Below are 25,589 nucleotides of genomic sequence, written 5' to 3' on the forward strand. Positions count from 1 at the left end.
GTGTGAGGCGAGGGCAGCAGGTGTAGCATTCACTTCCTGGACAGAGACAGGCTGCCTTGCCTCATGGGTACCCATAACTGTCTCTGGCTCCTTCCTTACTCAGCCTGGCAGCTGCACTCAGGGCACAGCTGTGGCCCACGGGCCCCAGCCTGTGCCCCAGGCTGTGCTCTATGTGGTCTCCTTATTCCCCCATCAGCCAGTGGCCAGTAAGGGCACCACCAGACTTGACCTCCCCTGGCAGAGAAATGGACCACTGGCAGAGTATGCTCCCCATGGCATTGTTGGTCCCCAACCTGCTGCCTTAGCATCACAGCTGGTAGGCAGTCCTGGGAGAAAGATGGCTTCTCTCCTGCAAGCAGTGTATCTAAAACCAGCCTTAGCTAACTCCCTGCCCCATCCCCAAAAACTTTTGTGACCACCCCCCAGGGCCACCAGAAAGTTCTCCATGTCTTTTTTTTTTTTAAGATTTATTTTATTTTTGTCAGAAAGTCAGATATATAGAAAGAGGAGAGACAGAGACAAAGTTCTTCCATCCGCTGACTCACTCCCCAAGCGGTCACAATAGCCAGTGTTGCGCCAGTCTGAAGCCAAGAGCCAGGAGCCTCTTCCGGTTCTCCCGTGTGAGTGCAGGGTCCCAAGGCTTTGGGTTGTCCTCAACTGCTTTTCCAGGCCACAGGCAGGGGAACTGAATGGGAAGTGGGGTAGCCGCTGGGATTAGAAGCGGTACACATAAGGGGTCCTGGCACATTCAAGGTGAGGACTTTAGCCATTAAGCCACCACTCCAGGCCCTCTCCACAAAGTCTTAATTCAAGACATCTTTGGTACCCATCTGCTATGTAGGCAGTGACCATGCCCAGTTAAAGGTAAGGGTTGGCTTAAGTACCTGTGAGGGGTCAGATTTACATTCATGCACTGGGGACAGGTAGAGAGGGCATAGGAAGTAGAGAACTCTGTGAAACTGCACCCACCTGCCCACTGAGGAGGGACAATCGTGGCCCTCTCCCTGTGAATGCCAGCCTGGGCGTGGGACCCAGAGACCGCAGTGCCCGCCTGGTCCAAAGAACACTAACAGCCAGCAGCGGGAAGAGCATGAGGGCAGGACTCTAGCCTGGGAAGGCAGGACCAGGGCAAGTGGGAGGGAGAAAGGAAGAAGCTGAGCCCAAGTTGGGCCCTTGTGCCCAAGTGCATCTGCCTGGGCAGAGCAGGCTAGCAGGGTGGCCTCCGGGTCCGCGTATCCTGTAGCCTGCTACTTCCTCTGGACAGAGTTCTGTGGAGGAGTCCCAGCTTTTCCATCCTCCCATATTCCAGCGTCCAAGTTTCCTGTAGCACCTGAGTGAGATGTCGCTGGGCACTCAGCCTCCCAGCACACAGGGAGAAAGCTGTAGGAGGGAACACATCTGCTTCGCAGAGGGGGAGGCAGGGAGAGGACAGAGCTGCCAAGAGCTGAGGAACACCTGGAGACTGCCAGAAGCTTCAGGGGACATGACCCTGTCAGCAACTTGATTTTGGACTCATCACTGCTATAAGACATCCAGTCCCTGGTGCTTGATCACAGCAGTGAGGCCAGTCCTGCAAGCCAGGATAACCTGGCCCTGTCTCTCTAGCAGGTCCTCTCATTGCCTACGGGTCCCATCCCTAGTTCTGTGCACCTGGTTCTGATACCTCATTTGATAGATTTAATCTTTCTCCCTGTTTAGCGAGGAAGTGCCTTCCAGGCAGGGCAGCTTTGGGTCAGATACACTGTGTATGCCCCCTAAACGAGAGGTAGAAGGCAGGGTGGTTGGAGGCAGTGAACCTGTGACATGCTGGGTGGAGCATGTGGTCCTCGTGTACACAGACCATCCCCAGCTTCTCTGCCTTCCTGGCCTGGTATGAATGTGGTGAACTTGGGGAAATTCCTGACCCGCCTTTTCAATGGGGCCATTGGCCCTTGGAGCCAGCCACAACATAACCTCTCAGGTCCCTCCAACAAGAGGACTGTGTCTGTGGCCCGATGACTCATGCACACTGCTCCATCCCGCAACCTTGGGCGGGACTCAGGGCTGGGGACAGCGCCAGCCAGCACAGGCTAGGAACTTGGATGCCCCGTTGCCCCAGTCCAGTCCCTGGGAACAACATGTACTCCAGGCATTAGGACAAAAATTTGGAAGCAGTGTGGCAGCTCTTGCTGGAACTGGGTGACAAAGAGGGACAGAAGAAGCAGGAGGTACAAAGGACATGAGGTAGGAATGATGTTAGTGCCATCAAGGTTGGAGGATAATGCCGGGGAGACTGGGACTCAGGGGAAGAGAGGCCAGCAGTAAGTCATGGGCAAGCCTGCCTGCTCTCCCCTTCGCAAGGTCCTTAACTCATCCACATCTGTCAAGTGCTTTACCAGGAAAGCTCAGGTAGCTGGTTACAGGTGCCAAGATATGTGGATATTTTTGCAAGTAGTAGTTACTCTAAGTTACTCTAAGGCCTGATATGATAGCCTAGTGGCTAAAGTACTTGCCTTGCTGGAATCCTATATGGCCACTGGTTCTAATCCTGGTGACCCACTTCCCATCCAGCTTCCTGCTTGTGGCCTGGGAGGGCAATTGAGGACAGTCCAAAGCCTTGGGGCCCTGCACCCATGAGTCTCTGGGCTCCTGGCTTCAGATTGGCATAGCGCCGGCCATTGCGGCCACTTGGGGAGTGAAGCATCGGACGGAAGATCTTCCTCTCTGTCTCTCCTCTCTATATCTGACTTTCCAATGAAAGTAAAAAATAAATCTTTTTTTAAAAAAGTAGTTGTTATAGCATCATTTCTCTCTCCTTTTGTCTTCTGGCATTTTGTTCTTTTGTGAAGTTTTGTTTGAGAGGCAGAGTTACATAGAGGGCAGAGTGGAGAGAGAGACCCTTTTATTTGCTAGTTTACTCCCGAAATGCCCACCACAGCTAGGGCTGGGCCAAGCTAAAGCTGGAGCCAGGAACTCCATCTAGGTCTTCTGTGTAAGTAGTGCAGAACTAAGCATCTGAGCCATCATCTGCTGTGTTTTCAGGCTCATTAACGGGAAGCTGGATCAGAAGCAGAGTAGCTGCAACCGGAACCAGGCACTCCATACTTGATATGAGCATCCCAAATGGAGGCTTAGCCCTCTTGGCTGTATCCTTTGCTCTGTTACCACATTACTGTTACCTGTCTCCCTAGCTCTTTGCATCCAACCAAGGCTCTGTGAGCCTGTCACATGACCACAGTTTATCTTCCTATCACTTTATCAAGCATCAACAAGTTATTTGCCAACCTCTCACCTCTTAGTAGATTTGGAACTCTCAGAATCATAACTGCCCCAACCCTCTATCTAATGAGTTGACTCTTCATTCCAGGCTTCATTTGCACTTGTGTCCCACGTGATGGGTTTTCTGTCTCTCTGTGCACAAACAAATGCCATCAGTACCTACTGAAGGACAGTCATGTGTGAGTGAAACAGGGGCTGCTAACACCCCCAGTGGCCCTACCGAGTTTTTTTCCTCCCCTTGTCCCCACCCATGCTATCACCCCCATCCTGTGCCTAGTCTGATTTTGTCATTCATATGAATTTTTTGTAAGAACTTTTATCCAAATCCTGGCAGCCTCAGTGTGCATTGTGCTCCCAGCCATCTTGTGTATGCATAAATAATGCAGGCTCATTTTAACTTGATGTTGATCTTAGATAAAATGTGGGCAGAAGAGTGTGTCTGCCAGGCCGGCACCTTGTACATCAAACAGAAAATCCTCAAGTTGAGTGGAAATTATTTTTAGCTTGTCTGTGCAAATAGTGCCAAAGATGGGGACTCCAGAGGTATGGTCTCAGGTGGATTCATGCAGATGCAACACACACACAGACACATACACACATGCTCCCTCTCTCCTTTCTGCCTCCATAGTAGCAGTTCCTTCCTGACTCCCTCCTCCCACTCACACATAGGGCCATTTAAGCACTAACTCATCTTGTTTCAAGGCTTGCACTGTTACCTCCCCGCAGACTATGAGTTCTTCTGCAGCAAGAATGGGGCCTCCCAGCTTGGCCGGCCAGAACCTGGGATACCCAGGAGCCATTGGCCTTCCCCTAAGCTTTAATGATTAGTTGGGCATCAGAGAGTATGGGGGCTTGAATATCTGGGGCAGATGCTCTCATTACCCCGAGGCCCCTCATCTCCATCAGGCATTGGCCCCTCCTACCAACCTAGGTGCCAGGACAACCGGGAGGTCTCCTTTCTCTGTGGAGAACTGTTGCAAGGACTAGGTAAGGTAGATAAGCAGCAAGAGCTGGCCCCAAGGTGGGTCAGCTCCACAAAGGTTTCTTGTGTCTACTCTTCTGTGCAGCCCAGTGCCCACAGTCCAGTTCATGTGCAAGCTACACAACTGGCATGTTTGAAGGCAGCTTACCATCTGTTGGAGATGCTGGTCTAGCAAATCCAACGGCCACCATGCCTGGTGCCACTCCAGCCCCACCAGTCTTCCCTGTAAATGTCCTGCAGGAGGGACAGCTTGCTCACTAGTGCCAAAAGGAGGTTTACTGGGCAACTGCCTTGTGCCCTGGAGTGCTGCTCAGTTGCAGGAGGCTGGTCAAGGCCAGGACTCCATTCGTGAAGCCTTGACCAGTGTGAGGCATGTCAGGGCCAGCTGCTTCTGGCCACACATTAAACCTTGATCCCGTTCAAATCCAAGCTCCTCCCCATCCCCCATCTTGTGGTATCCCCAGGGCAGAGACCTCATCTAACTCATTCCTGTAGCCTGAAGCTAGCCCAGGGTTGGGTCCATAGCAGCCAGGGCAAGTATGTGCAGCACAGTCCTGCCTTTGAGCACAGCTCATACCAACATTCCTCACAGATCCAGGTCCACAGCCCAAGCCCTGGCCTTCAGCAGTGTCTATCTACTCAGCTCACTGGTGACCAAACCAGAGGCTCCAGTCCATGGAATCTTGTTAACTATACAGAACCTATCAGAAAACAAATGCTCTCCACTTTCACAGCCTTAGCAGCCAGGCTGGCCCAGTATGATGTTGGAAGAAACAAGACTCCCAACACTGGAGGAAGGAGCTGAAGGCCAGACTGCTCATGCCCAGCCTGTCCCTCCTAAGCCTGGGCAGGCCAAAGTTAAGTGAAGCCTCCCTGAGAAGGCTCTAGACTGCCCATAGGATCTGAGACTCGGACAGGTGAAGCATCCTAGAGATCCAGAGTGGTCTTGGCCCACACTAGAAGCAGCTCTGGAGCAAACAGAGAGGGGAGCTTTCCCAGGCTGCTCATGCTCCCCACCCCTGCCCGGGCTGCTGAGCAGCAGGTAACACTTCCCCTCCAGTCATTCTCACCATACGCCAATATGGGCAGCAGCCATTCTGGCCCTGGGGTCTCACTTTGCAAACCTCCTTTGTCCCTGTGTGCAGATTGAAAATGTGGCTTCTCCTTGCGTTCAAGTTTGTTTGTACCAGGAACAGGCTCAGATTGTGCACACCACCTGAAATGTGCTAGCTCCATCAAACCTTTCTTGGGGCCTCTTGCCATGCCAGCCACATAAGTCCTGTGATGTGACCTCTGTGGCTACTTCATTTGCTTTGTATTGTACCATGCTTCATCCAACCTCCAGTGATGTATGTTAAAGCTGCTTCTAACTTCTCATGGTCACAAATAACCCCATCATGACTAGTCTGTGTCTCCTTCCTGCTTTTTTTTTTTTTAATAAAGATTTTGTTTATTCAAAAGGCAGAGTTTCAGAAAGAGATATCTTCCATCTGTTGGTTTGCTCCCAGAATGGCTGTAATAGTTGGGGCTGGGCCAGGCCAAAACCAGGAGCCTGGAATTCTGTCTGGGTCTCCCACATGGCCTCTGCTACTCTCCCAGGTGCATTAGTAGGGCATTGGAATGGAAGCAGAGCAGCTGGTGTCACAGGTGGTGATTTGGTAGTTTGACTTGCTACACCATGATGGAGACCCTATGATGACTGCCTTTTTAAAAGATTTATTTATTTTATTTGAAGGAATATATATATTAGGAAATATTCTTTCTGCTGGTCTACTCCTCAGATGACTGAAATGCTGAAGCTGGGCAGGTTTGAAGCTGAGAGCCAGAAGTTCCTTTTGGATCTCCCACATGGGTTCGAGGCCCAAGGACTTGAGTCATCCTCTGCTGCTTGCCTAAGTCATACACAGGGGACTGGACTCGGAAGTGGAGCAGTCAGGACACAAACTGACTGTTCTTAAACAGGCTCTGTCTGGCTGGCCTTAGGGTATAACAGGTTTAGGTTAGGCTATCACCTGCAATACTGACATCCCATATGGGGACTGGTTCAAGTTCCTGCTGCTCCATTTCCTATCCACTTCCCTGTTAATATGCCTTTGCACCCCTTTGGGGGACCCAGAGGAAGCTTTTGGCTCCAGGTTTTGACCTGGCCCAGCCCCAGCTATTGGAACCATTTGAAGAAGACCCCTCTCTCAGTCTCTCCCTTTTTCTCTGTAACTGATTTTCAATTGAATAAATCTTTTCGTTTTATGTATATATTTTAAAAAGACACAAAACCATAGGCTTTGTGCCCACATCGTGGGGGAAATCTCCTTGGGGGAGATTCCTGGGAATAGAATTGCACTTGCTCATACCCTTCTTCAAATTTGGGGCAACTGGAGGTTCCCTGCTTCCCTCCAGCAACTCCCCCAAAGACTTTTGTGAATGCACATCAGTTCCCTCCACAGCAGGAGCCCCCAGGGCTTGGCATCTTGCCCTGTACATCACTCATAGCTGAAGGCCAGGCAGACAGCATCCTTCCTCCCTTGTGTCCTCTGAGTCACCCTCTGCCTGTCCATTCATCTCCAGGTTTGTCTCAAGAATTCTTCTTGGCCATTCCAAGGCCCAGGCCTCTCAGTAGGCTTGTTTGACCTTGACCAATCATCATGCATATACTTAAGGAGCTGGCTCTGTCCCAGCACTGAGTCTTGTCTGTGTAGGTGTTTTTGAGTGCATGTGCTCCCCTCTGCCGTGCCTCAAGTTTGTTAGTAAATATGTAGGAGGACTATCACGTGGAGAGAGATGTGCTTTGAGTTGTTGGGAACCCTGAGGAAGGCCAAGGGCTTTGTTTATGCTGCTCAGCTTCATTGACAGCTCATGCCTTTGGTTCTTGGTGGTTCCAGGATGGGGCCAGGCCCGATAGTTCAAAGCCGGTCATCTCAGATTTGAACTCTGTCAGCTGGAGTTCCTGGCTGCTGGCCAGGTTTTAGGGAAGCATTTGGACACCCCAGGGAGCATCACTGCCTTCTGCCACTTCTGGCCTCTGGGCAGGTTCTGAGAGTCTGAGAAGGGACAGGTGGCCTAGCTGGCACATTTTCTAGACATCTCTTGGGACTGACAAGTCCCAGCTCTGAACTGGTTGGCTGGAGCTCCAGAGAGATGCCACTCCCAGGCATGCTTGTCCACCCTGAAAGAGCCAAATCTAGATTATGCCAAAGCAGTCCTCAGCCACCAGCACAGCCCTGGGTAGCTGCAGTTTCTGCCAGGAGCCCAACAGGCTCCTGAATGCCAAGTTATGCATTTTGCAGGGCCTGCCACAGAGCGGGCACTCAGGAAATACTTATGGCATGACCAACAGGATGAATGTTCTTCCTCTTTCAAAGGAAGCTACTTCATGCCTCTGACCATGGGTGAAAGGAAGGGTAAAGGCTGGATCCCAGAAACACAGGAGACAGATGGAAGTGTGGGCATTCCTTACTTGCATCTGTGCCATCAGCAAGTCTTCCCAAACTTCATGTCTTCCCTCCAGGATTCTCAGGGATTCTCTGGGAACCCTTTAACTAGGGCAGACCTTCTGACTCAACTCTCCTCATCCCTGCACTCAGCTACTTCAAGTGTGATCTGTGCACCAGCAGCAGCCTCCAGCAGCTTGCTAGACATGCAGACTCTCAGGCCCCACCCAAGACATAATGAATCAGACTGTGCTCTTGAACTGGATCCTGGGTGATCTGGGTGTGTGTTGTCACTGGAATAACAGTGTCCTAAGCAGTGGACTGGAACTGAAATGAGAAATTCCTCCTCAGTACAGAGGCGGGCTGCTAGGGAGCACAGCCAGCTCTATCTGGGGCTTCTAGCTACTTTGATGACTCAGATAATTGCATCAGGTGTTTTCTCTATCTCTAGTCACTGACTACTGCCTGGAACATAGCAGGCACTCAATAACTATTCAATGCATGAATGTGAACAAAGCTTGTGCTGTTTTCTCAATTTAGGGTGCTTAAGGTATGCTGGACCTCTGCCTCCAGAGATAAATTGCAAGTTAGTTTGTTCCCAGTGAGAACAGCATTGACTAATGAGCCATGACTGAGTGCCAGGCCAGTTCTTGGAACCATGTGGACATGCTCTCAGTGTTGTACAAAGTGTGGCTCTTGGTCAAGGGCATTAGGTATGACCAGGTGCTTGTTGAAAGTGCCACTCCCTGGGCCCTGCCCCAGAATCTTTGAGGTTAAAGCCCAGAAATCTGCTTTGTTGTTTGTTACCACCCATCCTAGATGGACTCAAAGTGTGAGATGATTGCATCCCTAGTACACAGAAAGAGTAAGGCAGGGCATAGGGAGGCCAGGCAGCTTGTACAAAGTGACAACAGGACTCACACCCAGGACTGCCTGACTGCAGAATCTACACTTTTCACCAAGTTGCCTACTACACTGGAAACAGGTTGGCTGTGTACTTAAGCCATATGTATTGTTTTGTATGTATCTGACATGTCATCTGTTTGCAAGTCTTAAAACTCTGGGAAGTCCGTCTGCGTTTTATTTATTAGTACCTGCAGCAGCCATGACCATGGTTATGACCTTACCTCATAAGAGAACCTCAAAGGAAGTTGTCTGAACTGAATTTTTACAGCCTCAGGATTATCCATCTCTATGCACATTCAAGATAAACATATACACAGGACATCTCATTTGCAGGTGGCATCTCAGAATAGGCTTTGACGGCCATAAACTTTGCCAGATTTTTTTGAACTCTCTCCAGTTGACATCACTTTCATCAAGCCACCAGTGCAGAACCCAGTGATCAGTGCTCAGTCTTCAGCTCACCTGACCGCTCAGCAGCTTTGGACACAAGGATGCCCATCCTCCTGAGGACATTCCTCTCTCACACGATGCTTCTTCTTAAATGTCTAATGGTTTCTCTTTGTTTTCCAGCACTCTTGCAGGGTCAGCCAGTGCCATCCTTGAATCCTTTCTCTGTCTATGCTCACTGCTTTGATGATCGTCCCAAATATCCCCATAGCTTTAAAGACCACCCTTATCCTAATCACTCTCAAGCATCTTTAATCCGGACCTTGTCCCTCAACTGAGGCTACCATGTTTGCCTGTGTGTAGACAGTTGCACTTGAACATCTAACCAGCATCTCAAGTTTAACATGTCCAGTGCTGGACTACTCCTCTTTCCCCAAACCTCCTGTTTTCACTTCCCCCATCCCTGTTAATGCCTAAGCGTAAAACCTGTAGTTACCCTCAACATCCCGCTTTCCCCCATACTCCCGCCAATTCTGTCAGAGCTACCCTCCCGCTAGACACAAATTTAGACACAGAACTCATCATTTCCACTGCTGCTGCTGTGGTTCCAATCCATGTGCCCTGTCACCTGGTTTGTTATTTACATGGTCCAGCCTCAGCCTTGTCCCCTTTGTTCTCAGTGACACTTGCCAAGTGACCTGTACTAATCCACTCTTGTGTTCCAAACCCTCCATGTCACTCCAGCAAAATCCCTAATGATGCCCTACAAGGCCCTTCACAAGCTCCTGCTTTCTTCTTCTTTTTTTTTAAGATTTATTTATTTTTATTGCAAAGTCTTTTTTTTTTTTTTAGATTTATTTTTATTATTTTTTATTGGAAAGGCAGATATACAGAGGAGAGACAGAGAGGAAGATCTTCCGTCCGATGATTCACTCCCCAAGTGAGCGCAACGGGTCGATACTATGCCGATCCGAAGCCAGGAGCCTCTTCCGGGTCTCCCACGCGGGTGCAGGGTCCCAAAGCTTTGGGCCGTCCTCGACTGCTTTCCCAGGCCACGGGCAGGGAGCTGGAAGGGAAGCGGGGCTGCCGGGATTAGAACCGGCGCCCATATGGGATCCCGGGCGTGCAAGGCGAGGACTTAACCACTTGCGCCACCGCGCCGGGCCCCTTTTTTTTTTTTTTTAGATTTATTTTTATTATTTTTTATTGGAAAGGCAGATATACAGAGGAGAGACAGAGAGGAAGATTATTGCAAAGTCTTATATACAGAGAGGAGGAGAGACAAAGAGGAAAATCTTCCGTCCGATGATTTACTCCCCAAGTGGCTGCAACGGCCAGAGCTGAGCCAGTCTGAAGCCAGGAGCCAGGAGCTTCTTCCAGGTCTCTCACGCGGGTGCAGGGTACGAAGGACAAGCTCCTGCTTTCACACACTTCTAACTCAGAGCCTGCCTACTTCATGAGGTCTGTGGACCGTGATCCTTCATCTTTCCTGTATACCAAGGACAGCTTTGAACTACCTATAGACTCCTGAGTATAATACCTTTAAGTCTGTAAGAGAAATTCCATGAGGACTGAAAAAAAAAAAAAAAAACAAGCTGACTCTCAAAATACCTTAAAATTGTGAAGTAGCTAATATACATGTCTTATAAATTCATCAAGCTACAAGTAGTAGCAGCATAATTTTGAAGTAGTGATGAATATCATGGCATCTTAAGATATTTGCATAAACTTTGAAGTGATATACAATATCTGATTTTTACTAGCAACCATACCATGGGTGATGGCAACACCACTGATCTGTTATCTGTATTCATAAGGAAAAAACATGCTCAGTTTAAATTAGGAAAAAGGTACAATTCTTTTCTCAACTATGGTATCAGGACACACAGGCCGAGGGAGCATGGTGCCTGTGACCCACAGATTTGAGAGACTTCTGGAAAACAAAATTTTAAAATGTCTATGTGGATACAATACTTTCTGAAATCTACACATGGTATTTCCCTAAGGCACAGTTTCTAAGAGCTTCTGCAGGCTCTCTGGATCTTCCTTTCCCTTGACAGCCATTTTTCCAGCCCAGATCACACCTCCATACTGCTTACTACCCATGTTAAGTTTTTCTCCATAGCAATGAATCACCTGCATACGTATCTTTATTTTATTTTACCTTTTAAAAATATGTTATCTCCTCCCACTAAAAAGTAAGTTCCCCAAGGACTGGCATTTTTCTCTATTTTGAGTTCTGTCTTCAGTACTGACAGTGGTGCCCTGTAGACACGAGACAGCCAACAGACACTTGTGGAGAACAGCCTGAGTGGCTCCTCCTCCAAGCACTCTACTGTGTCTTCCGATTTTTTTTTTCCTGTGAAAAGTTAATGAATAATTGGTGAGACCTCTAATAAAGATTAAGGAGTTATAATTAGATTTATCGTTATCATTCTGCTAACATTCCCAAGGTTAACCTTAAACTGTAGCAGAGAGCTCTGGAAATTCAAGGATTCCTATGGCAAGAGGCAATCCCTGGGATTCTGGAGAGGGGGATTGGTTCTCACCCCAAGGCAGGAAGCCAGTTCAGAGGCAAAGTGACAGCAACCAGTTCTTCCTGCTGCGGTCAAGCCAGTAGTCACATGGAGAGCATAGAGGTCTGAAGGTCAAATGGACCTAGTGACCAACTGTGCCAGCACTTACTTCAGTATGACTGTTGGTAAAATGAGGATGGAATGTCAAAGAAAAAGTACTGTTAAAACTGTGCATGTCTGTTTTTATTTGAAAGGCAGAGAGACCCGTCTGCCACTCTCCAGTTCAGTTCCCATGTGCCAGCAACTCAGGACTAGGCCAGGCTAAAGCCAAAAGCCAATCTTGAAATGAGCACACCTTCCTCTTGGGTCTCTCTGATCTTTTCCTAGCTGCTTGCCAAGGCTTTTTCTCATTCCCATTGATAGAGCCCTGCCAGCTATTAGGAGGAGTTTGTCTTGCCCCCTTCTCTATGTAAACACACTGCCAATAGACCCAATCAGAACCGCTCTCTTAAATTGCGCCTCTGCCAATGCCACCGCCACGTGTACTCTACCCATATGGCTGAGACTGTACCATGACCATCAAGTCCACTTGGACTTGGCTTCCTCCGCTGAGAGCTTTTGCAGAGTGTTGTCACCCCTCAGAACTGAAAATCAAACCAGCAGGCATGGGGCAGTACTGAAGTTCATGGTGTACCACCCCACTGCCCAACCTGGGGCAGGCTTGGCTTTGGCTTGGTGAACATGCACCTGGACATGTTTATGTCTGTGTGTGCATGCGTGTGCACATGCAGACACACATCTGACCTCAGGAACCCTCTAACTCATCCTTCATCCTACAGAAGAGGAGAGACTGGAGAGAGAAAGTCAGTCGTCTGACACCCCACAGCTTCCCAGCTGCAAAGTTGGGGTTAGAATCCAGGTAGCAAACTGTAGTGCTACCCGTACCCAGCCTGCAACACCTGTTCCAGGCACTGAGCCTGGCCTGCAAGGATCCTACTCGCTGGCCAGAGAGCCAGAGCCAGGTCTAACTGGGAGTAAAACCAGTCCCCCAACTTCTCCAGACTTTGTGAATGAAGGCCAAGGCAGTCTCTTTGCGTTCCCATTTCTTTCCTGTCGTAAAAAGTGCTTATTTCAGCATCCATCATCCCCCTCTTTGTTGTGCAGACAATCACCCTGTCAGAGGATTTGTGCTGTTATTATGAGTTTGTTTATTATTAGATTTATTTCTACTATAAGCAAATGTGTTCACAACATTCCATTGGGGAATCTTCTTAATTGTCACATAAATGTCATCTTATGTAAATTGAATATTTATCTTTCCAAGGAAGGGGCTGGGGGGCATGAGGAAGAAGAATAAACACCCTTCAGTCTTGGGGGGGGGGCGGGCAACTCCCAGCCTGGTGCACAACTCACCCACGTGCCGCCAGAGCCGAAGGTGAGTGAAAGGAATTATTGGCTCACCTTTGAGGGCCAGCCAAGTGGGGGGGGGAAGGGGCAGCGGGGGGAGTTGGCAAAGATGCTTGGAAGGCTTCTTCGTTGCCCCCAGCAGCCTCCACTCCAAGGCCAGACCCTGGACTCCCTAGCCGCGGGCATTCGGAGGAGCCACGAGCTTGTCTCCCCCCCCCCCCCGCCCCTCCCCACCCAGGAGGCCAGCCCTTCTCCTTCCTCGAGAGAAAGGTGAGCACCACGGGCGCAGCCGGCTGGGTGGGTGTGGCCCCACGGGCTCCGGGAAGCAGCCCAAAAGCCAGCGAGCAGCCCGCCTGGCGAGCAGAGGCTCCTCTTCCAGAAACTGCGAGGATCCGAGCGCACTGTTTGTGCACCACAAGGTCAAGTCGGGAAGTGGAGCCGGAGGAGGAGGGGCGAGGCGGTCCAGGGTGGGGAGAGGGGCACCCCGGTTCCTTGCCCCAGTGCCAGCTCGTGGAAGTTGCCCCCTCGGTTGTTAACCCTTTGTGGGGGGAAATGGCAGGAACGAGCAGGGAGGGGGCTTTGCCCCTAGGGAAACTCCTGCAGGGTTCAGAGGAGCAGCCGAGCAGCCACCCAGCCACCCAGCCAACACCGCGTTCCCCACCCCCCGGAAATGCGGAGCAAGCCGGGCGCCAGGAGGCACCCGAGAAGGGGGAGGGGGCGACAAGCCCGAGAGGGACCCTCTGCATGGACCGCCCCTCTCCCCTGAATGTTGCTCACAATTTCAAGCCTCTCTCCCCCCCATTCATTTGCAGTCGGTGTGGATGGGGGCGGAGGGCCGCGCCCCCTCCCCCAGACTCTTGCGCGCCCCTACCCTCAGTCCCTTGCCAGCACTTTCTGTTCACTTCTGGCGCTGCAAAAACCGCCACACGATTTCTGCGATTCGCATTTTAAAACCAGCAATTCCGAAACCGGGTGGAGGGCTAGGGTCTCCCAACACCGGAGCCCCTGAGGGGCGGGGTACTGTGCAAACCACGTTCTGTCCGCGAGTGTCGCCTCCAGGCTGTTATTTGCAAAGAAACGTCTTTTTGACGCAGGGAGAAATGGCAAATTTTAAGTACGTCATTAATATGGCGCCAAAAGATTTTTTAAGTATAAGCTTGCTTTTTTTTTTTTCCGTGTTGCGGGGGGCGCTGCCCGGGTCTGGGTTGCGAAGGGGGCGGGGTGTGAACAGAAAGTGTGAGCGAGAGAGTGGAGGGGCGGGGAACGCGCGTGAGTGTGCGAAGTGTGAGCAGACCTGATGGGACTTGCACGGGCGCAGCAGCCGCTGGGGCCTGGCCCTGGGGACAGGGCGGGCTGGGGGCGCCCCGGAGTCCATGGGGAGCCCGGGCTGAGGGTGCAGCCGGCCAGCGGGGGGCCTCCCCTTCCCCCTTCCCCACCCCAGGGCCCCCACCACGCTACCTGAACCCGCCTAGAGGCCCAGCAATTGGGGGGAGGAGGAGACGGGGGGGGGTGGGCGGCGGCGATTGGGGGGTGTTGGAAGCGGAGATCCTAGTGAATAAGAAAAAAGTAGCTACTCCCCCTCTCTTGCGCCTCCAGCCCGCCCCCACCCCACCCCCACCCCCAACACATTTTTTTTTTCTAAAGAGATCACAAGGAAGTCTTGGTTTAAAAAGAAACAGAAACACACAGGGGGGTTGGTGAATGGTGCCGACCGCGGCCATCGCAGTTGGAGCCTATTTTTTTTAAGAGGTAGGGTGAGTAGCGTCCATGGAGTTACTTTGTGCCCATTCCTAGGGGCACCGGCGGGCTACTGGTCCCGGCAGGGGCAACAGGGCCGGGATACCGCGGGCCCGGCCGCCTCCTTCGCCACGACTGACCCCGGATGGATGCGCGCCCCCCGCCCTCCCGCGCTGGCCCCAGGAGCTCCTGGTTTGGGGAGCATCCTTCCCGCACCAGTTCCCCCGCTGCGGCGCGTAGCCGGGGGCAGCACCCCTCGGGTGGCCACCGCGGAGCAAGGTAAGATCCAGCCCCCCTAGCGGATGGGCCCTGCGCATCTTCACGTCGTTATTTTGTGTTTTTGCAACACATCTATCAGACCTCCTTGCTCCCTCTCCTCTTGCTCGCTCGCTCGCTCTCTCTCCTGGCTGCCTGTTCTAGGAAGCCAGCGCGGGGGGTGGGGTGGGGGGGGAGCGATTCACAGCATAGGGGAGAGAGATTGCGCATGTTGGTCAGTCGTGTTTTAAAAGAGTGCGGTGCGAGGAGGCCGAGAAGGCGCATGCAACCACAACTTTTGGAAGGGTGAGCCTGGCGACCTCTTTTATTAATGACTGCGGCAAAGAGCCCCCGGGCCGGCGTGGGGGGCATGGGCTGGCGGGCGGGGGCGCGCTAAGGCTGTTAACTTGTCTCGCTGGGCTCCGGCCGGGCAGAGGGGGCTCCCGGTGCGAGAAGGGCACGGGGAAGGGAGGTCGAGTGGCCGTGGGGTGGGGGTCTTGTAGAACCCGGAGCTGTCTGCCCTCCTGGTTGCCCCGAGTTTCATTTTGTTGATACGCAGCACGACCGGGCTCCGAACCAGAGGCTGAGCTGGTGCACATGACCCCACGCTAGGCTCACGTGCAGCCAGTCCAGTCTCAACACCTGGGAGTGGGGATGGGGGGACCACCACCTCCACCCTCTTGGCCCCTCTCCCCTGGGCTGGATGCACGCGGGCGCTGCACGCGGGGGCAGCATGCTCGTCTCTGGGGTTTGGAAGCGCTGCACAAATGAAGACACAGTTGGCTTTTTTTTTTTTTTTTTTTTTTGGAGAGGCGGGGGATACCCTTTACAGGTGAGTGAGAAGGCTGCGCAGCTCTGTCGCCAGGGTTGCAGAACGGGGGTCTCTCAACCGCCCCATTCTGGGCCCGCGGGGGAGTCCGGCGGGGAGAGGCACTGGGAGAGTGGAAATGTACCGGCAGCGGCCAGAGCGCGGGTGCGCGCCCGCGGGGCGACGGCAGGGGGCGTGGCCCTTGTTTACCTTCTCCCAACTCTGCTGGTTCAAGTCCCACTCTGGGGATGGCTACGCAGCCACCACCACCCCCATCCTCTTCCCTGGCCCTCCGCTTCCGCCCCTGCTTTCTGGCTGGTACCGGGAAGATGCAGGCAAGTGGTGAATCCTGCCTGAGACTTGCACACCTGACCCACTCCCCCCCTACTACCCCGTGAGTGACATCGTAGCCCCCGCCCCCATTAAGCAATGCTGCAGTCCCTCAACCGGATCCCGGGCCGCGCCCCGCCCCCGGCAGTGGCATCTTCCCGGCCTCACCTCCTTCCTTTCTCCCTCCCTCCTTCTCACCCACTCGCCTGTGCCTGCGGAGCGTCTCCCGCCTGCCTCCTCCTTCTCACCCGGGGTGCAGACTTGAGGTTCCCCAAAATGCCTTCCCGCCCTGCCGTGGGGTCCTGAGATACCCCCTTCCATCCTGTGGGTCCGTCCTGTGATTCGAGCCTGCTCGGCCATAGGATTAGGTGGTCAGTGAGAAAGGGAAGCTCTTGCTTCCAGAGGCCCAGCCCCCCTACCCAATCCTGTCCCCCTACTACACATAGGCCACCGCACCCCACCAACCACTTCCCTGAGGGCCTGGTCGCCCCAGGCCGTGTCTCCCTGGCTCCTGCTCCGCCCTGGGCATTCAACCCACCCACCTCCCAGCACTGCCCCGCGCCCAAACCACATCTAGCTCTTCCTTCGCCTGGGCCGGAGACCCCCGCAGCCACCCGGGCTCCTCCTCTCGGCTCCCGCGGTCGGAATCACGCCGGCGCGCCTCCGGCCTGCAGTCCCACGGTCCGCCTCCAGGGGCAGGCTGGAGGTGCGTCAGCCCCTTAGGATCTCGGTAGTCAGTGCCGGGGCACTTTTATTTTTTTTTTAAACGAGCCTGGTTACAGGCCACATGCCAGGGGGCTGTGGGCGGGGTAGGGGTGGCGCCGGTTCCTTTACTGTGAACTAAGGGCCCACTGCAGTCGGACCCCCTCCCTTCCGGGTTGCTGCAGATGCCTACGCCTCACCCCTGCACCTGGCACCCCAGGCTCACCAGCGCAGTTCCAAGACACAAAGTTTTGTGCCAGAGCAGTTTGTATGGAGTGGGACATCGAGGGGGAGGGGTCGTCTGAAGGTCATTGTTGGTACACTGAGCCCTGCAGGAGGGGCTGGAGTGGGACTGTGTGGGACTTGTTCCCTTGTCTTCCTGGAACCTGAGGAGTCCTGGTGGAGGAACCCTCCCCTGACATACACCCCTTAACGTTGAAACTGAGTGCTGGGACCTAGATGCCAGAGTGGCATCTAGTCCCGCCCTTCACTTTATGGGATTCCCAGTAAGGCTTCCAGCAAGGAGCTGCCAGTCAGATCTGACTGTGGTTCCTGGGATGCTGGCTGCTCCAGTACTGCGACTTCCTTTCTCACCTTAATGCCCCCATTCCTCTGGTGGTCCTATGGATGATGGCTCCCATCAGCCTCTAGCCAGTTGGGACTCGCAGGGTGTTCTAACAGGGAAGAAGAGGAAAATAACAACAGAATAACTGGCCCGGAGGTTGGGGAGGGGGCGGGGTGAGTAATAACCTAACCCAGGCAGAGAGGAAAGCTTTCATGTTTAAGAGATGCTATTTGCTTTTTAGGTCACAGGCTGCAAAAACAGGCTTTGATCCGAAGAGGGCAAATAATTTATTGAGAAAGTTTGCATGGTCAGGGAAGAAAGGCATGTTTGATGTGGAGCCCTCCTGCTTGTCCCAAGTGCCGCCGCTGGCCGCTGGCTGCTGCTCGGAGCAAGAGACGCATTTGGTTCCACAACAGATGCCTTGCGGAGGGAAGCAGGTTCTGGCCTGGGTGGCAGGACTACCGGCAAACGCTGGGTTTGAGACTGTTTGGCCCAGGGTCTCTTGGGCACTTCTGGAGGTGAAGTGTTTAAGGACAGAGTTGTTTGGGCTCGGGATGCAGCCAGAGTTTCCGCAGTGTTTTCCGTCCAACATGCCTCTGCTTTCCCTCAGTTGCTGGGCCAAACAGCCTGCAGCACAGATCCAAGAGGCTGTCACAAGTCTCCTCCACTTAGCTGTCCCTCGCTGGGGGAGGGGGCTGGCTGTTCCCTAAGGGTCCAGGTGCAGCTTGGCCTCTGACAGTGAGTCTCAGGTCCTTGAACTGCAACAGGTACTTTGTTCCCTTTAGTCATGGATGTACTTGTCGCATGCTCCAGGCCCAGACCACAGGCTCCAAGGCCAGGTTTGTTCCAGCTCTGTGAGGACCTCTACAGATGGGCTATGGAAGGGAGCTGGCTCAGAGATGGAGGTGGGGACCCTTGGCTGTCCCTGACTGCTGTGTTGGCTTGCAACGCTTGTTACTGCAGGTCTCAGCTGAAAGCTTAGGACCAATGAAATTGGTCCTGGGGGCTTCCTCCTGAACAAGCTGTGAGAATCTGAGACATCTACCCACACATTGGGGAGCTTTAGCCCTTTGTGGTAGACAGCCCAGGGTTGAATTCTACCTGTGTACTTACTAGCTATGGTGATGGCCTTATGCCTCACTTTCTTTGCTGTATTGAAAAAGACAAAGTCCAAAGCCAAGCATGTCCAATCAGCTTTTGGTTAGTACCGGCCACCCTTTCCATTACTATTAATGACCTGGCAATGGCCTCTGACACAGCTTAGACCTTCTGGCTGAGCCAGAGAGCCAGCTCCTTTCTCCAAAGGGTTCTGCCTGGTGGAGTAGGATTGAGCTTTTATATCCCTCCTTTATCCAACACCCCTACTCCCCAACTCCCCCAGTCAAGTGAAGAATGGGCTGAGTAGACAAAGTCCCCTTTATTCTCCCCAGATGCCCTTGTAGATCTGGAGGGCGGGAGTGGGAAGTATGTTCTAGGGGTGTTGGGTCAAGTGATAGGTGGGCTATGATGGATTTTGGAGGATTTCAGCTCCAAGTAGCAGGCCTGAGGATGCCCAGTGGTGGCTCACAAATCGATGTGCACCAAATCTTTTCTTTTTTCTTTTTTGTAACTCCAATTATTGTCCCTGAGAAGACATTAAAGTTAATGAGAGATAGGAGAGCACATAGCTCTGACCCCAGTTTAAAGCGATTTAGGGGTGTGCAGCTCTTGTTTTCTGAATGTCTGGCCTTTCACAACACAAGGAGGCTCTGAGGACAGGTTTTCTAGCTGAAATATCATTAAATTGTATTAACATCTTATTACACACATGCCTTCACGGGCTGCCTCAGACAGGCCAAGTTTTTTGTTGCTCTTTGGAAGATTGTGTCTGGAATGGTAAATTGCCTGTTTGAAAGCCCCCTTGGCCCCCACCCACTCAGGCTTAAGGAGGAAGATGAAATCCTGCTGTGTGTGGTGGTGGGCAGGGCAGGCCTGGTTTCCTCCCCACCCCCCAAGCAGAGACTAGGGGCTGAGTTGGGGTGTTTTAACTGCCCTGAGAGTGGCTGCAGTAGTACATCTGAAAGAACCAATGTTCCCAGGGTCAGTTGGAAGGGCGTTAATGGAGGCCCAGGGTGTTTATTTGAGTTTATTTGCAGAGAGGTCTTTAAAGGGGGCTGGCATTGAGTGTAGATATTTCAAGTCCAGACCCAAGGCCCCCACCAAGACCATTGGCTGGTGCTGCCAAGAAACAGCTGCCACCAAATTGCTGCCCTATTACTGGGTTGACATTGATCATTAGCCAGGAGCCCGACCAAATAAAGCCTCCTGGAAAATGTGGGAGGTCAGCATAGGAAAAGCAGGCTGCAAAAACAGGACTGAGGCCTAGGCTGGGCTGTTTGTTCCTGCAGGCCACAGGCAGGCCTGCTGGACTGTGTGGTCACTACACCCGTCCACGCAGGGGAAAGGACAAAGGGATACCCAGCAGCCTTTCTTTTGTGCTAGGCTTTCTGGGGCAGGGGTCTGGACAGGAGACCTTACTGCTGACCCAGCAGAACAGACACTGCCAACGACCAGGGCACCCAACAAGTCAGGCTGTGACAGCTGCACTGAAGCTTCTGAAGGTAGCATGGCAGGTCTCTTTGGAGAGGGTGATGGGCATTATGGCAGCAGTGACCTTGAAGCCCATGCTTGAAGGAGTCAGACACAAAGGACAGACATGTTCAGGGCAGGGGGTTGGGGAGCAGGGGAGGGAGAGCCTGGAGGTGGGCTGAGGTGACTGGGAAGTAGTGAGGTTGGGGAATCCTTCAGTCACAGTAAACTTGTTGGGCAGGCAGGGGCCGGTTTGCAAAGGGTCTTGTGGTCAGGAGCTTGTGATGCATGCTTTGATCAGCAGGAAGCCTTTGAAAGACATACAGTAGGGGCACTGATTTCTGCCTTGTCAAGAGGTTGCTCAGGCTGCTTTGTGTGGCTTGGGTTGGGGTGAGGGCAGTTGTAGCCTAAGAGAGAAACAAGGGGTCCAGGCAAAAGCTGGCACTGGCTTGGACTGCCCCAATGAGAGTAGAGCCACAGGGGTGAGGGGTGGAGGGTGGACTGGGGTGGGGAGGGCCTTCTGGACCTGATAGGGGGTGGCTGTGGAGGGAACTCCAGGATGCCCACACTTCCGTCTGTGTCTCTGTGAGGGGGTGAGCTGGGAGAGGTGCCAGGGCTGGGAGTAGGGGCTCCTTTCTTTCTTAGAGTCTTTTTTTTTGGCCAGTGCCTTACAATGCTGAGGTATTTCCCAGTTCAGACTTTGCTTTGGAGAGATTGGAGGGGGAAGGGAAGACCAAGATGAAGTGTGGGTACCAACAGCCCTACCTAGTGGGTTAGGGGCATTAGGCTGTCTCCTGGTGGGGGTGCTTATTAGCTATGTGACACTAGGGGCCCAGGTGAGGTATGGAAGCCTTTGGGATAGACTTGGTTCAAAGGAAAGAGGCTCTTTTCCCCAGCAGCCAGTGGCTTCCTGTTGCAGTACCATGATTATTCCAAGGAAGCCACCAAGCCTGCTCCTTAATGACAGCCTGTGTGTAGCCACTCTGACAGTGGAGTCGTAACCTGAGACACTGTGTGTCTTGTAGAGGGCAGGGTCAATGGAGGACAGGCTCTGTGTGCACCATGGTCTGCACACTCACCCCTTGTCACCTGTTGCTCCCTGAGCAATAGCACACAACCTCAAGAAAGGGATGTGGACATCCAAGGACTCTGGTCTGAGGCCTTAGCTTGTTGTCCAGGCTTACAGCCCTACTCCCAAGCCCCACCCCACCAGTTGAGCGCTGACAGGAGGGGTGCCGCTGAACCCACCTGAGGCTGCAGAGTTTGTGGTGATGAACACTCTGTGGCGCTCCAGGCACAGCTGGGATCAGCACAGCCACAGCTTTATGGCTTTCATTTATTCTCACCAGCTGATTCTGGCCCATGGATATGTTTTATTTGGCCCTGTCAAAGTGTTTCAAAAATTCGGATTCAGTTGCCAACATCTTAAATTCAGATTTACGTGAAAATACAGATCCAGTCAGTGTGCATTCTCTGAGGAGAGTCTGTCTTCCGCAAGGTCCCTGATCCGGGGATGAACTCAGCTCCCCCAACACCCCCTGCTCCTGCTTTCAGTTCTACAGGAGACCCTGGTTTCAAAGTACCTCCTCTGCTGGAACCCAGGAAAGCAGGTTTTGTGACCAGGATGGCTGAAACAAAGGGGGTGTCCCGGCAGGGCCAGGCAGGATGAGCTGGATTGTTGCAAGGGACAGGGAAGTCTGAAGGTCAAAAGCATGGTTTCCTGAATCACATAATAAGCTGTGTCATCTTGGACAAGTCACTTGACCTGAGCTTTGACCTCCTCATCTGTAAAAGGGAAGCCACCAAGGTCCCTGCATCTCGTCCCAGGGCAATCCCCTCCCCATCCCCTTTCTCCGCAACAGTACATGCTTAGCAGTCAGGGCCAACAGTATGTTCCTGCCTGAGTCCCGCAGCTTGTACCATTGTCTGGTTTCCCTCTACCCCATCTCTTACCCTGAGGAAGCCACTTGGCCAGCACTTTCGCATCTCATGTGGGTGGCAGCCCCCTGTGAGCCTGCCCAACCCTGGAAGGCTTGGGTAGGTGGGAAGAGGGTCCTGCTGGCAGAGAAGCAGGCCAGGTGCACCGGATTGAGTGTGGGGCCAGAGGTTCTGGGAGGTTTGTCTGGGAGGCTCGGGGTTTTCCAGGCTGTCCATAAGTGTAATAGGCCTGCCTTCTATTGCAGATGGAAGAGAAGAGGCGAAAATACTCCATCAGCAGCGACAACTCCGACACTACTGACAGTAAGGCCTTCCAATTCGTGGCTCCTCCTGGGAAAGCATTTTAAGTAATAATCAGGACCATAGCTGGGCCCTGGTTTGTGGGAATGCCATTCCACGTGGGTTCCACACCATCTGGGGCTGTACTGTTGGGTGCACTGCTGCTGCTGAGAATGGTCCTGCAGCTGATCATGGCCTCCAAGGCCTTGCTGTCTGTCCCCTCCTCCATTCCAGCTTGTTGCCATGGTTGGACACCTAAGCTTTTTGCTGTCCAGAACAAGCAATCCTTTCCTGCTTATAGGAAGTCTGCCCTGCAGGTGCAGCACCTATTGCTCTCAAACTAGCCAATGTGTGTCATTTCTTGAACATGGATGAGCTCCCTGCTAACAGGGCTGGGTCTCCTGTGTGTGTTGCTGGTCCCCAGTCAGTGCTTGGTGAACAATGACTGAGCAAGTCCATGAAGCCTGAGCCCTCTGGCGTCTTGGCAGGAGACCTGCGCGTTGGCTGGATGTGTTGGGGGCAGGTCTGCTGTTGTATTGCAGTTGGAGAAAAGATGCGGTTCAGACAGCTGCCTCTGAGATCTGGAGATGCTAAGGGAGGCCAGGGCTCCTCTTTGGAATGAGGTCATGAGGTTCTTCCCGGATGCCCTGGCAAGCCAGGCTTGCCCATGCCTGTTGGAATAAGGAGTTCATCGGCTGTGGGTAGAGAGGATAGGTCAGGGAAGGTCTCTCCTAGTGGTGGTTGCCCTGTGGGCATCCAGGCTAAGGAAGAGCCTGCACCACTAGACCTACATGTCCACACACGTGGTGAACAAGCAGGGCTGACAGATCTCTGAGGCTTCTCCTGCCTCCCAGGAACCAAAGCAGAAAATGCCCTAGGGCAGCTGGTCAGGCCCTGGCCCTGGCCTCCCTCTGGGTCATCCCTGCTGTGCTTTGGACAGTGGGTACCTGTGCAGCTCTGGCCCTCCTGGACAACATGCCCTCCCTGCAACAGGAGATCTAGTGTCCGGCCTTCTGGGTCTGCAACCCATGGCCTTCTGGCTTGGCTCCAAGGAACCCAGAACCATACTCTGCTTCTCACTGTGATGCAGGCCAAGGACTCCTTGAAGAAGGCAAGGCACCTGCAGGGGTGCTTTCATGGGCTGCCATGCCCTAATGTTGTATCAGGCCTGGGCCAGGCCCACCCATGGTGCCAAAGCCTCAGGATTGACCATGGTACTCCTTGTTGCTCCTGTGACTCATGGGCCTGGAGCCCACAACCTTGGAGTCCAGCCAGGGCCTCAGATCCTGGTCCTAACAGCTGGTACTTATCGAGGCAGCACCATGTGCTGCAGACTGTGCTTCGACTTTACAAGTGGGTATTTTTGGAGAGCTAGCTATTCCTTTGCTCTGTTAGGGCAGACTGAGGCTATGCAAGATGCCTTGTTTGCCTGGAATGATAAGCTAGTAAGTGCCTTGGTCATAGTCCTCTTCAGAGCTGTATCTGGCCCTGTCCTGTCCTGCTCCTGCACACTCTGCCCATTGGTTAACCCAGGGTGGACTGTGAGTAGCTGACCTGAGGCAGGTTGGGGAGAGGGCATGGAAGGCTTCTTTGGTGACTCTCCAGGGCCACAGAGGAAGAGAGGCCCAGAGAGCACCAAGGATTTGTGTGGGGTCACATGGTAGGTCAGCACTAAGGGTGGGATTGGCTGCCTTTGTTTGCTGGTTGTTGAGCGAAGGTGGCTTCTGTCTCCACCCATGGAGAGACTGAAACTGAGGCAGGGCCAGTCTACCAGGTGCTCCCCAAGCCCTCTCTCCCTGAACCCTTGAATGGGGAGCTTTAATTGCAGGCTGCTCAACCTCAGGTGAGGGTGGCTTTTGTTCCTGGCTTCCAGGGCCCCTAAAGGGCTCTTCTCTCCTGCAGGTCACGCAACATCCACGTCAGCATCAAGATGCTCCAAACTGCCCAGCAGCTCCAAGGCCGGCTGGCCCCGGCAGAACGAGAAGAAACCCTCCGAGGTTGGTTTCGCCAAGCTTCCCACAGGAAAGAGGAAGCTAGGGTGGGAGGTTTGTGGAGAGCCATGGGTCAAGAGAGTGTAGACAGGAGGGTCCTGGCCTCATGCATGGTTAGTGTAGAGGTAGGCTGAGGAATCTGCAGGATGGATCGGGCCTGCAGGGCTGGTTTTTCTAAACCCTGCAGGGGTTTGCTATGCAGATGTTCCTAAAAGCTGTAGAAGGGGACAAATTTTATTGTGCTTGTTCCAGGGCAGTGGTTTGGTTTGATATCTTGGTGAAAGGTCCCACAGAAGCTTGAGCAAGGGGTGGGTGACCACGCACAGAGCTGGCCGGTGGCTATGGACTAAGGGCAGTCGGATTTGGGGTATCCTGGAGCTAAGGCTGTCAGCATTCCCTGGGTCAAGAGGATGGAGTCCTCAGAGCCTTTGTGACAGTGGTGAATGTCTGATTGTGCCTGCTTGTCGTGTATGGGCATTTCAGCCTGCCTTGCTTTGACCCAGAGTGTTTGTGAGAGCAGGTGGAGGGTACTGGCGTGGGCAGATAGATGAATGAACCTCAGGACCCTGATTACTATCTTGGGAAGCTGATACCCTAGGGCTATCTTGCCCCTTCTCAGATCTTGATTGTCAGTGCCACTGGGCATTCCTGGCTCTGGGCACAGAAGGGTTGGTGAACTTTGGAGGATATAGGCTCTGAGCTGGGTTTTCCTGCTTAAACAGTCAGGTATTGGGCTGGATACTCCTCCTTTTGTTTTTAAGGATTTATGTATTTGAGAGGCAGTGATGAGGAAAGACAGGACAATCTTCTATCTGATGGTTCATTCTGCAATAGCCAGGAGGCAGGAACTCTTTATCAGGGTCTCCTGTGTGAGGCAGGAACCCAAGTACTTGTGTTATCATCTGCTGCCTCCCAGCTGCCTTAGTGCAAAGCTGGATTGGAAAATGCAAAGAGCATCCCCAGCAGCACTCCATACGGAAAGTGGGGGCTTTCCAGAAGGTGACTTGGCCACAGCTTGTGGCTTTACCGCTGGGACAGCTGGGGAAGCAAGAGGCAGGCAAGGCCCTGGTGGGCTCTGGTGGGCTCTGCATGCCCGGCCCTTGTCCTGAGCTCACTCAGGGGATTCTGCAGTTGCTATGGTTGAACTGATGAAGCAGGAACTGCCTTTCTGAGTTTTCTTGCCTAGGTTTTTTTTTTTTTTAGACAACAGGCGCTTGCTGGTGGGGGTGGGGCAGGGAAGTTCTATCTGGAGCTCCTGCCATCACACTCCTCTCCCACTCTCTCCAGGCACCAGCTGGGGGAGGGGCCGCCTCCATCATCTACACCCTGTCTAGATCTGTTGTAATCTGTTCTGGTCTGGCTTGGCTGGGAGGAAACAGGTGTGTCAGCAGAAGCTGAGAAGAAAGCGATTTGCATGGGGTAGAAAATTCCCCTGCCTCTTGGGTTTTCCAATGCAGAGCTTTGTACCTAAAAATAGTCACCCATGCTAGAGCCCTGCTGGGGACTGGGTGGAGGAGGCCCCAGGCCCAAGC

At 53.0% G+C, this 25,589-nt stretch overlaps 1 protein-coding gene across 6 annotated transcripts in view; it reads left to right on the top strand.

Moving 5' to 3' along the window:
* JADE2 (jade family PHD finger 2) overlaps positions 1 to 25,589 on the top strand; it is a 76,462-nt gene that overhangs the window by 20,848 nt on the left and 30,025 nt on the right. Inside the window, exons 1-3 of one of the 6 annotated variants that reach the window (XM_040971875.1) lie at positions 14,811 to 14,900; positions 22,033 to 22,090; positions 23,969 to 24,063. In XM_040971875.1, coding sequence (XP_040827809.1) covers positions 22,033 to 22,090; positions 23,969 to 24,063 — 153 coding nt within the window. In that variant the 5' untranslated portion in view covers positions 14,811 to 14,900. Of the gene's footprint in view, positions 1 to 14,522; positions 14,901 to 15,105; positions 15,183 to 22,014; positions 22,091 to 23,968; positions 24,064 to 25,589 lie in introns of those variants that run through there. The other 5 variants (XM_040971903.1, XM_040971885.1, XM_040971894.1 and 2 more) reach the window with 5 other exon arrangements.

Source organism: Ochotona curzoniae, unplaced genomic scaffold (genome assembly GCF_017591425.1).
Source record: "Ochotona curzoniae isolate NIBS_2020 unplaced genomic scaffold, NIBS_Ocur_1.0 contig_1, whole genome shotgun sequence".
Taxonomy (NCBI): Eukaryota; Metazoa; Chordata; class Mammalia; order Lagomorpha; family Ochotonidae; genus Ochotona; species Ochotona curzoniae.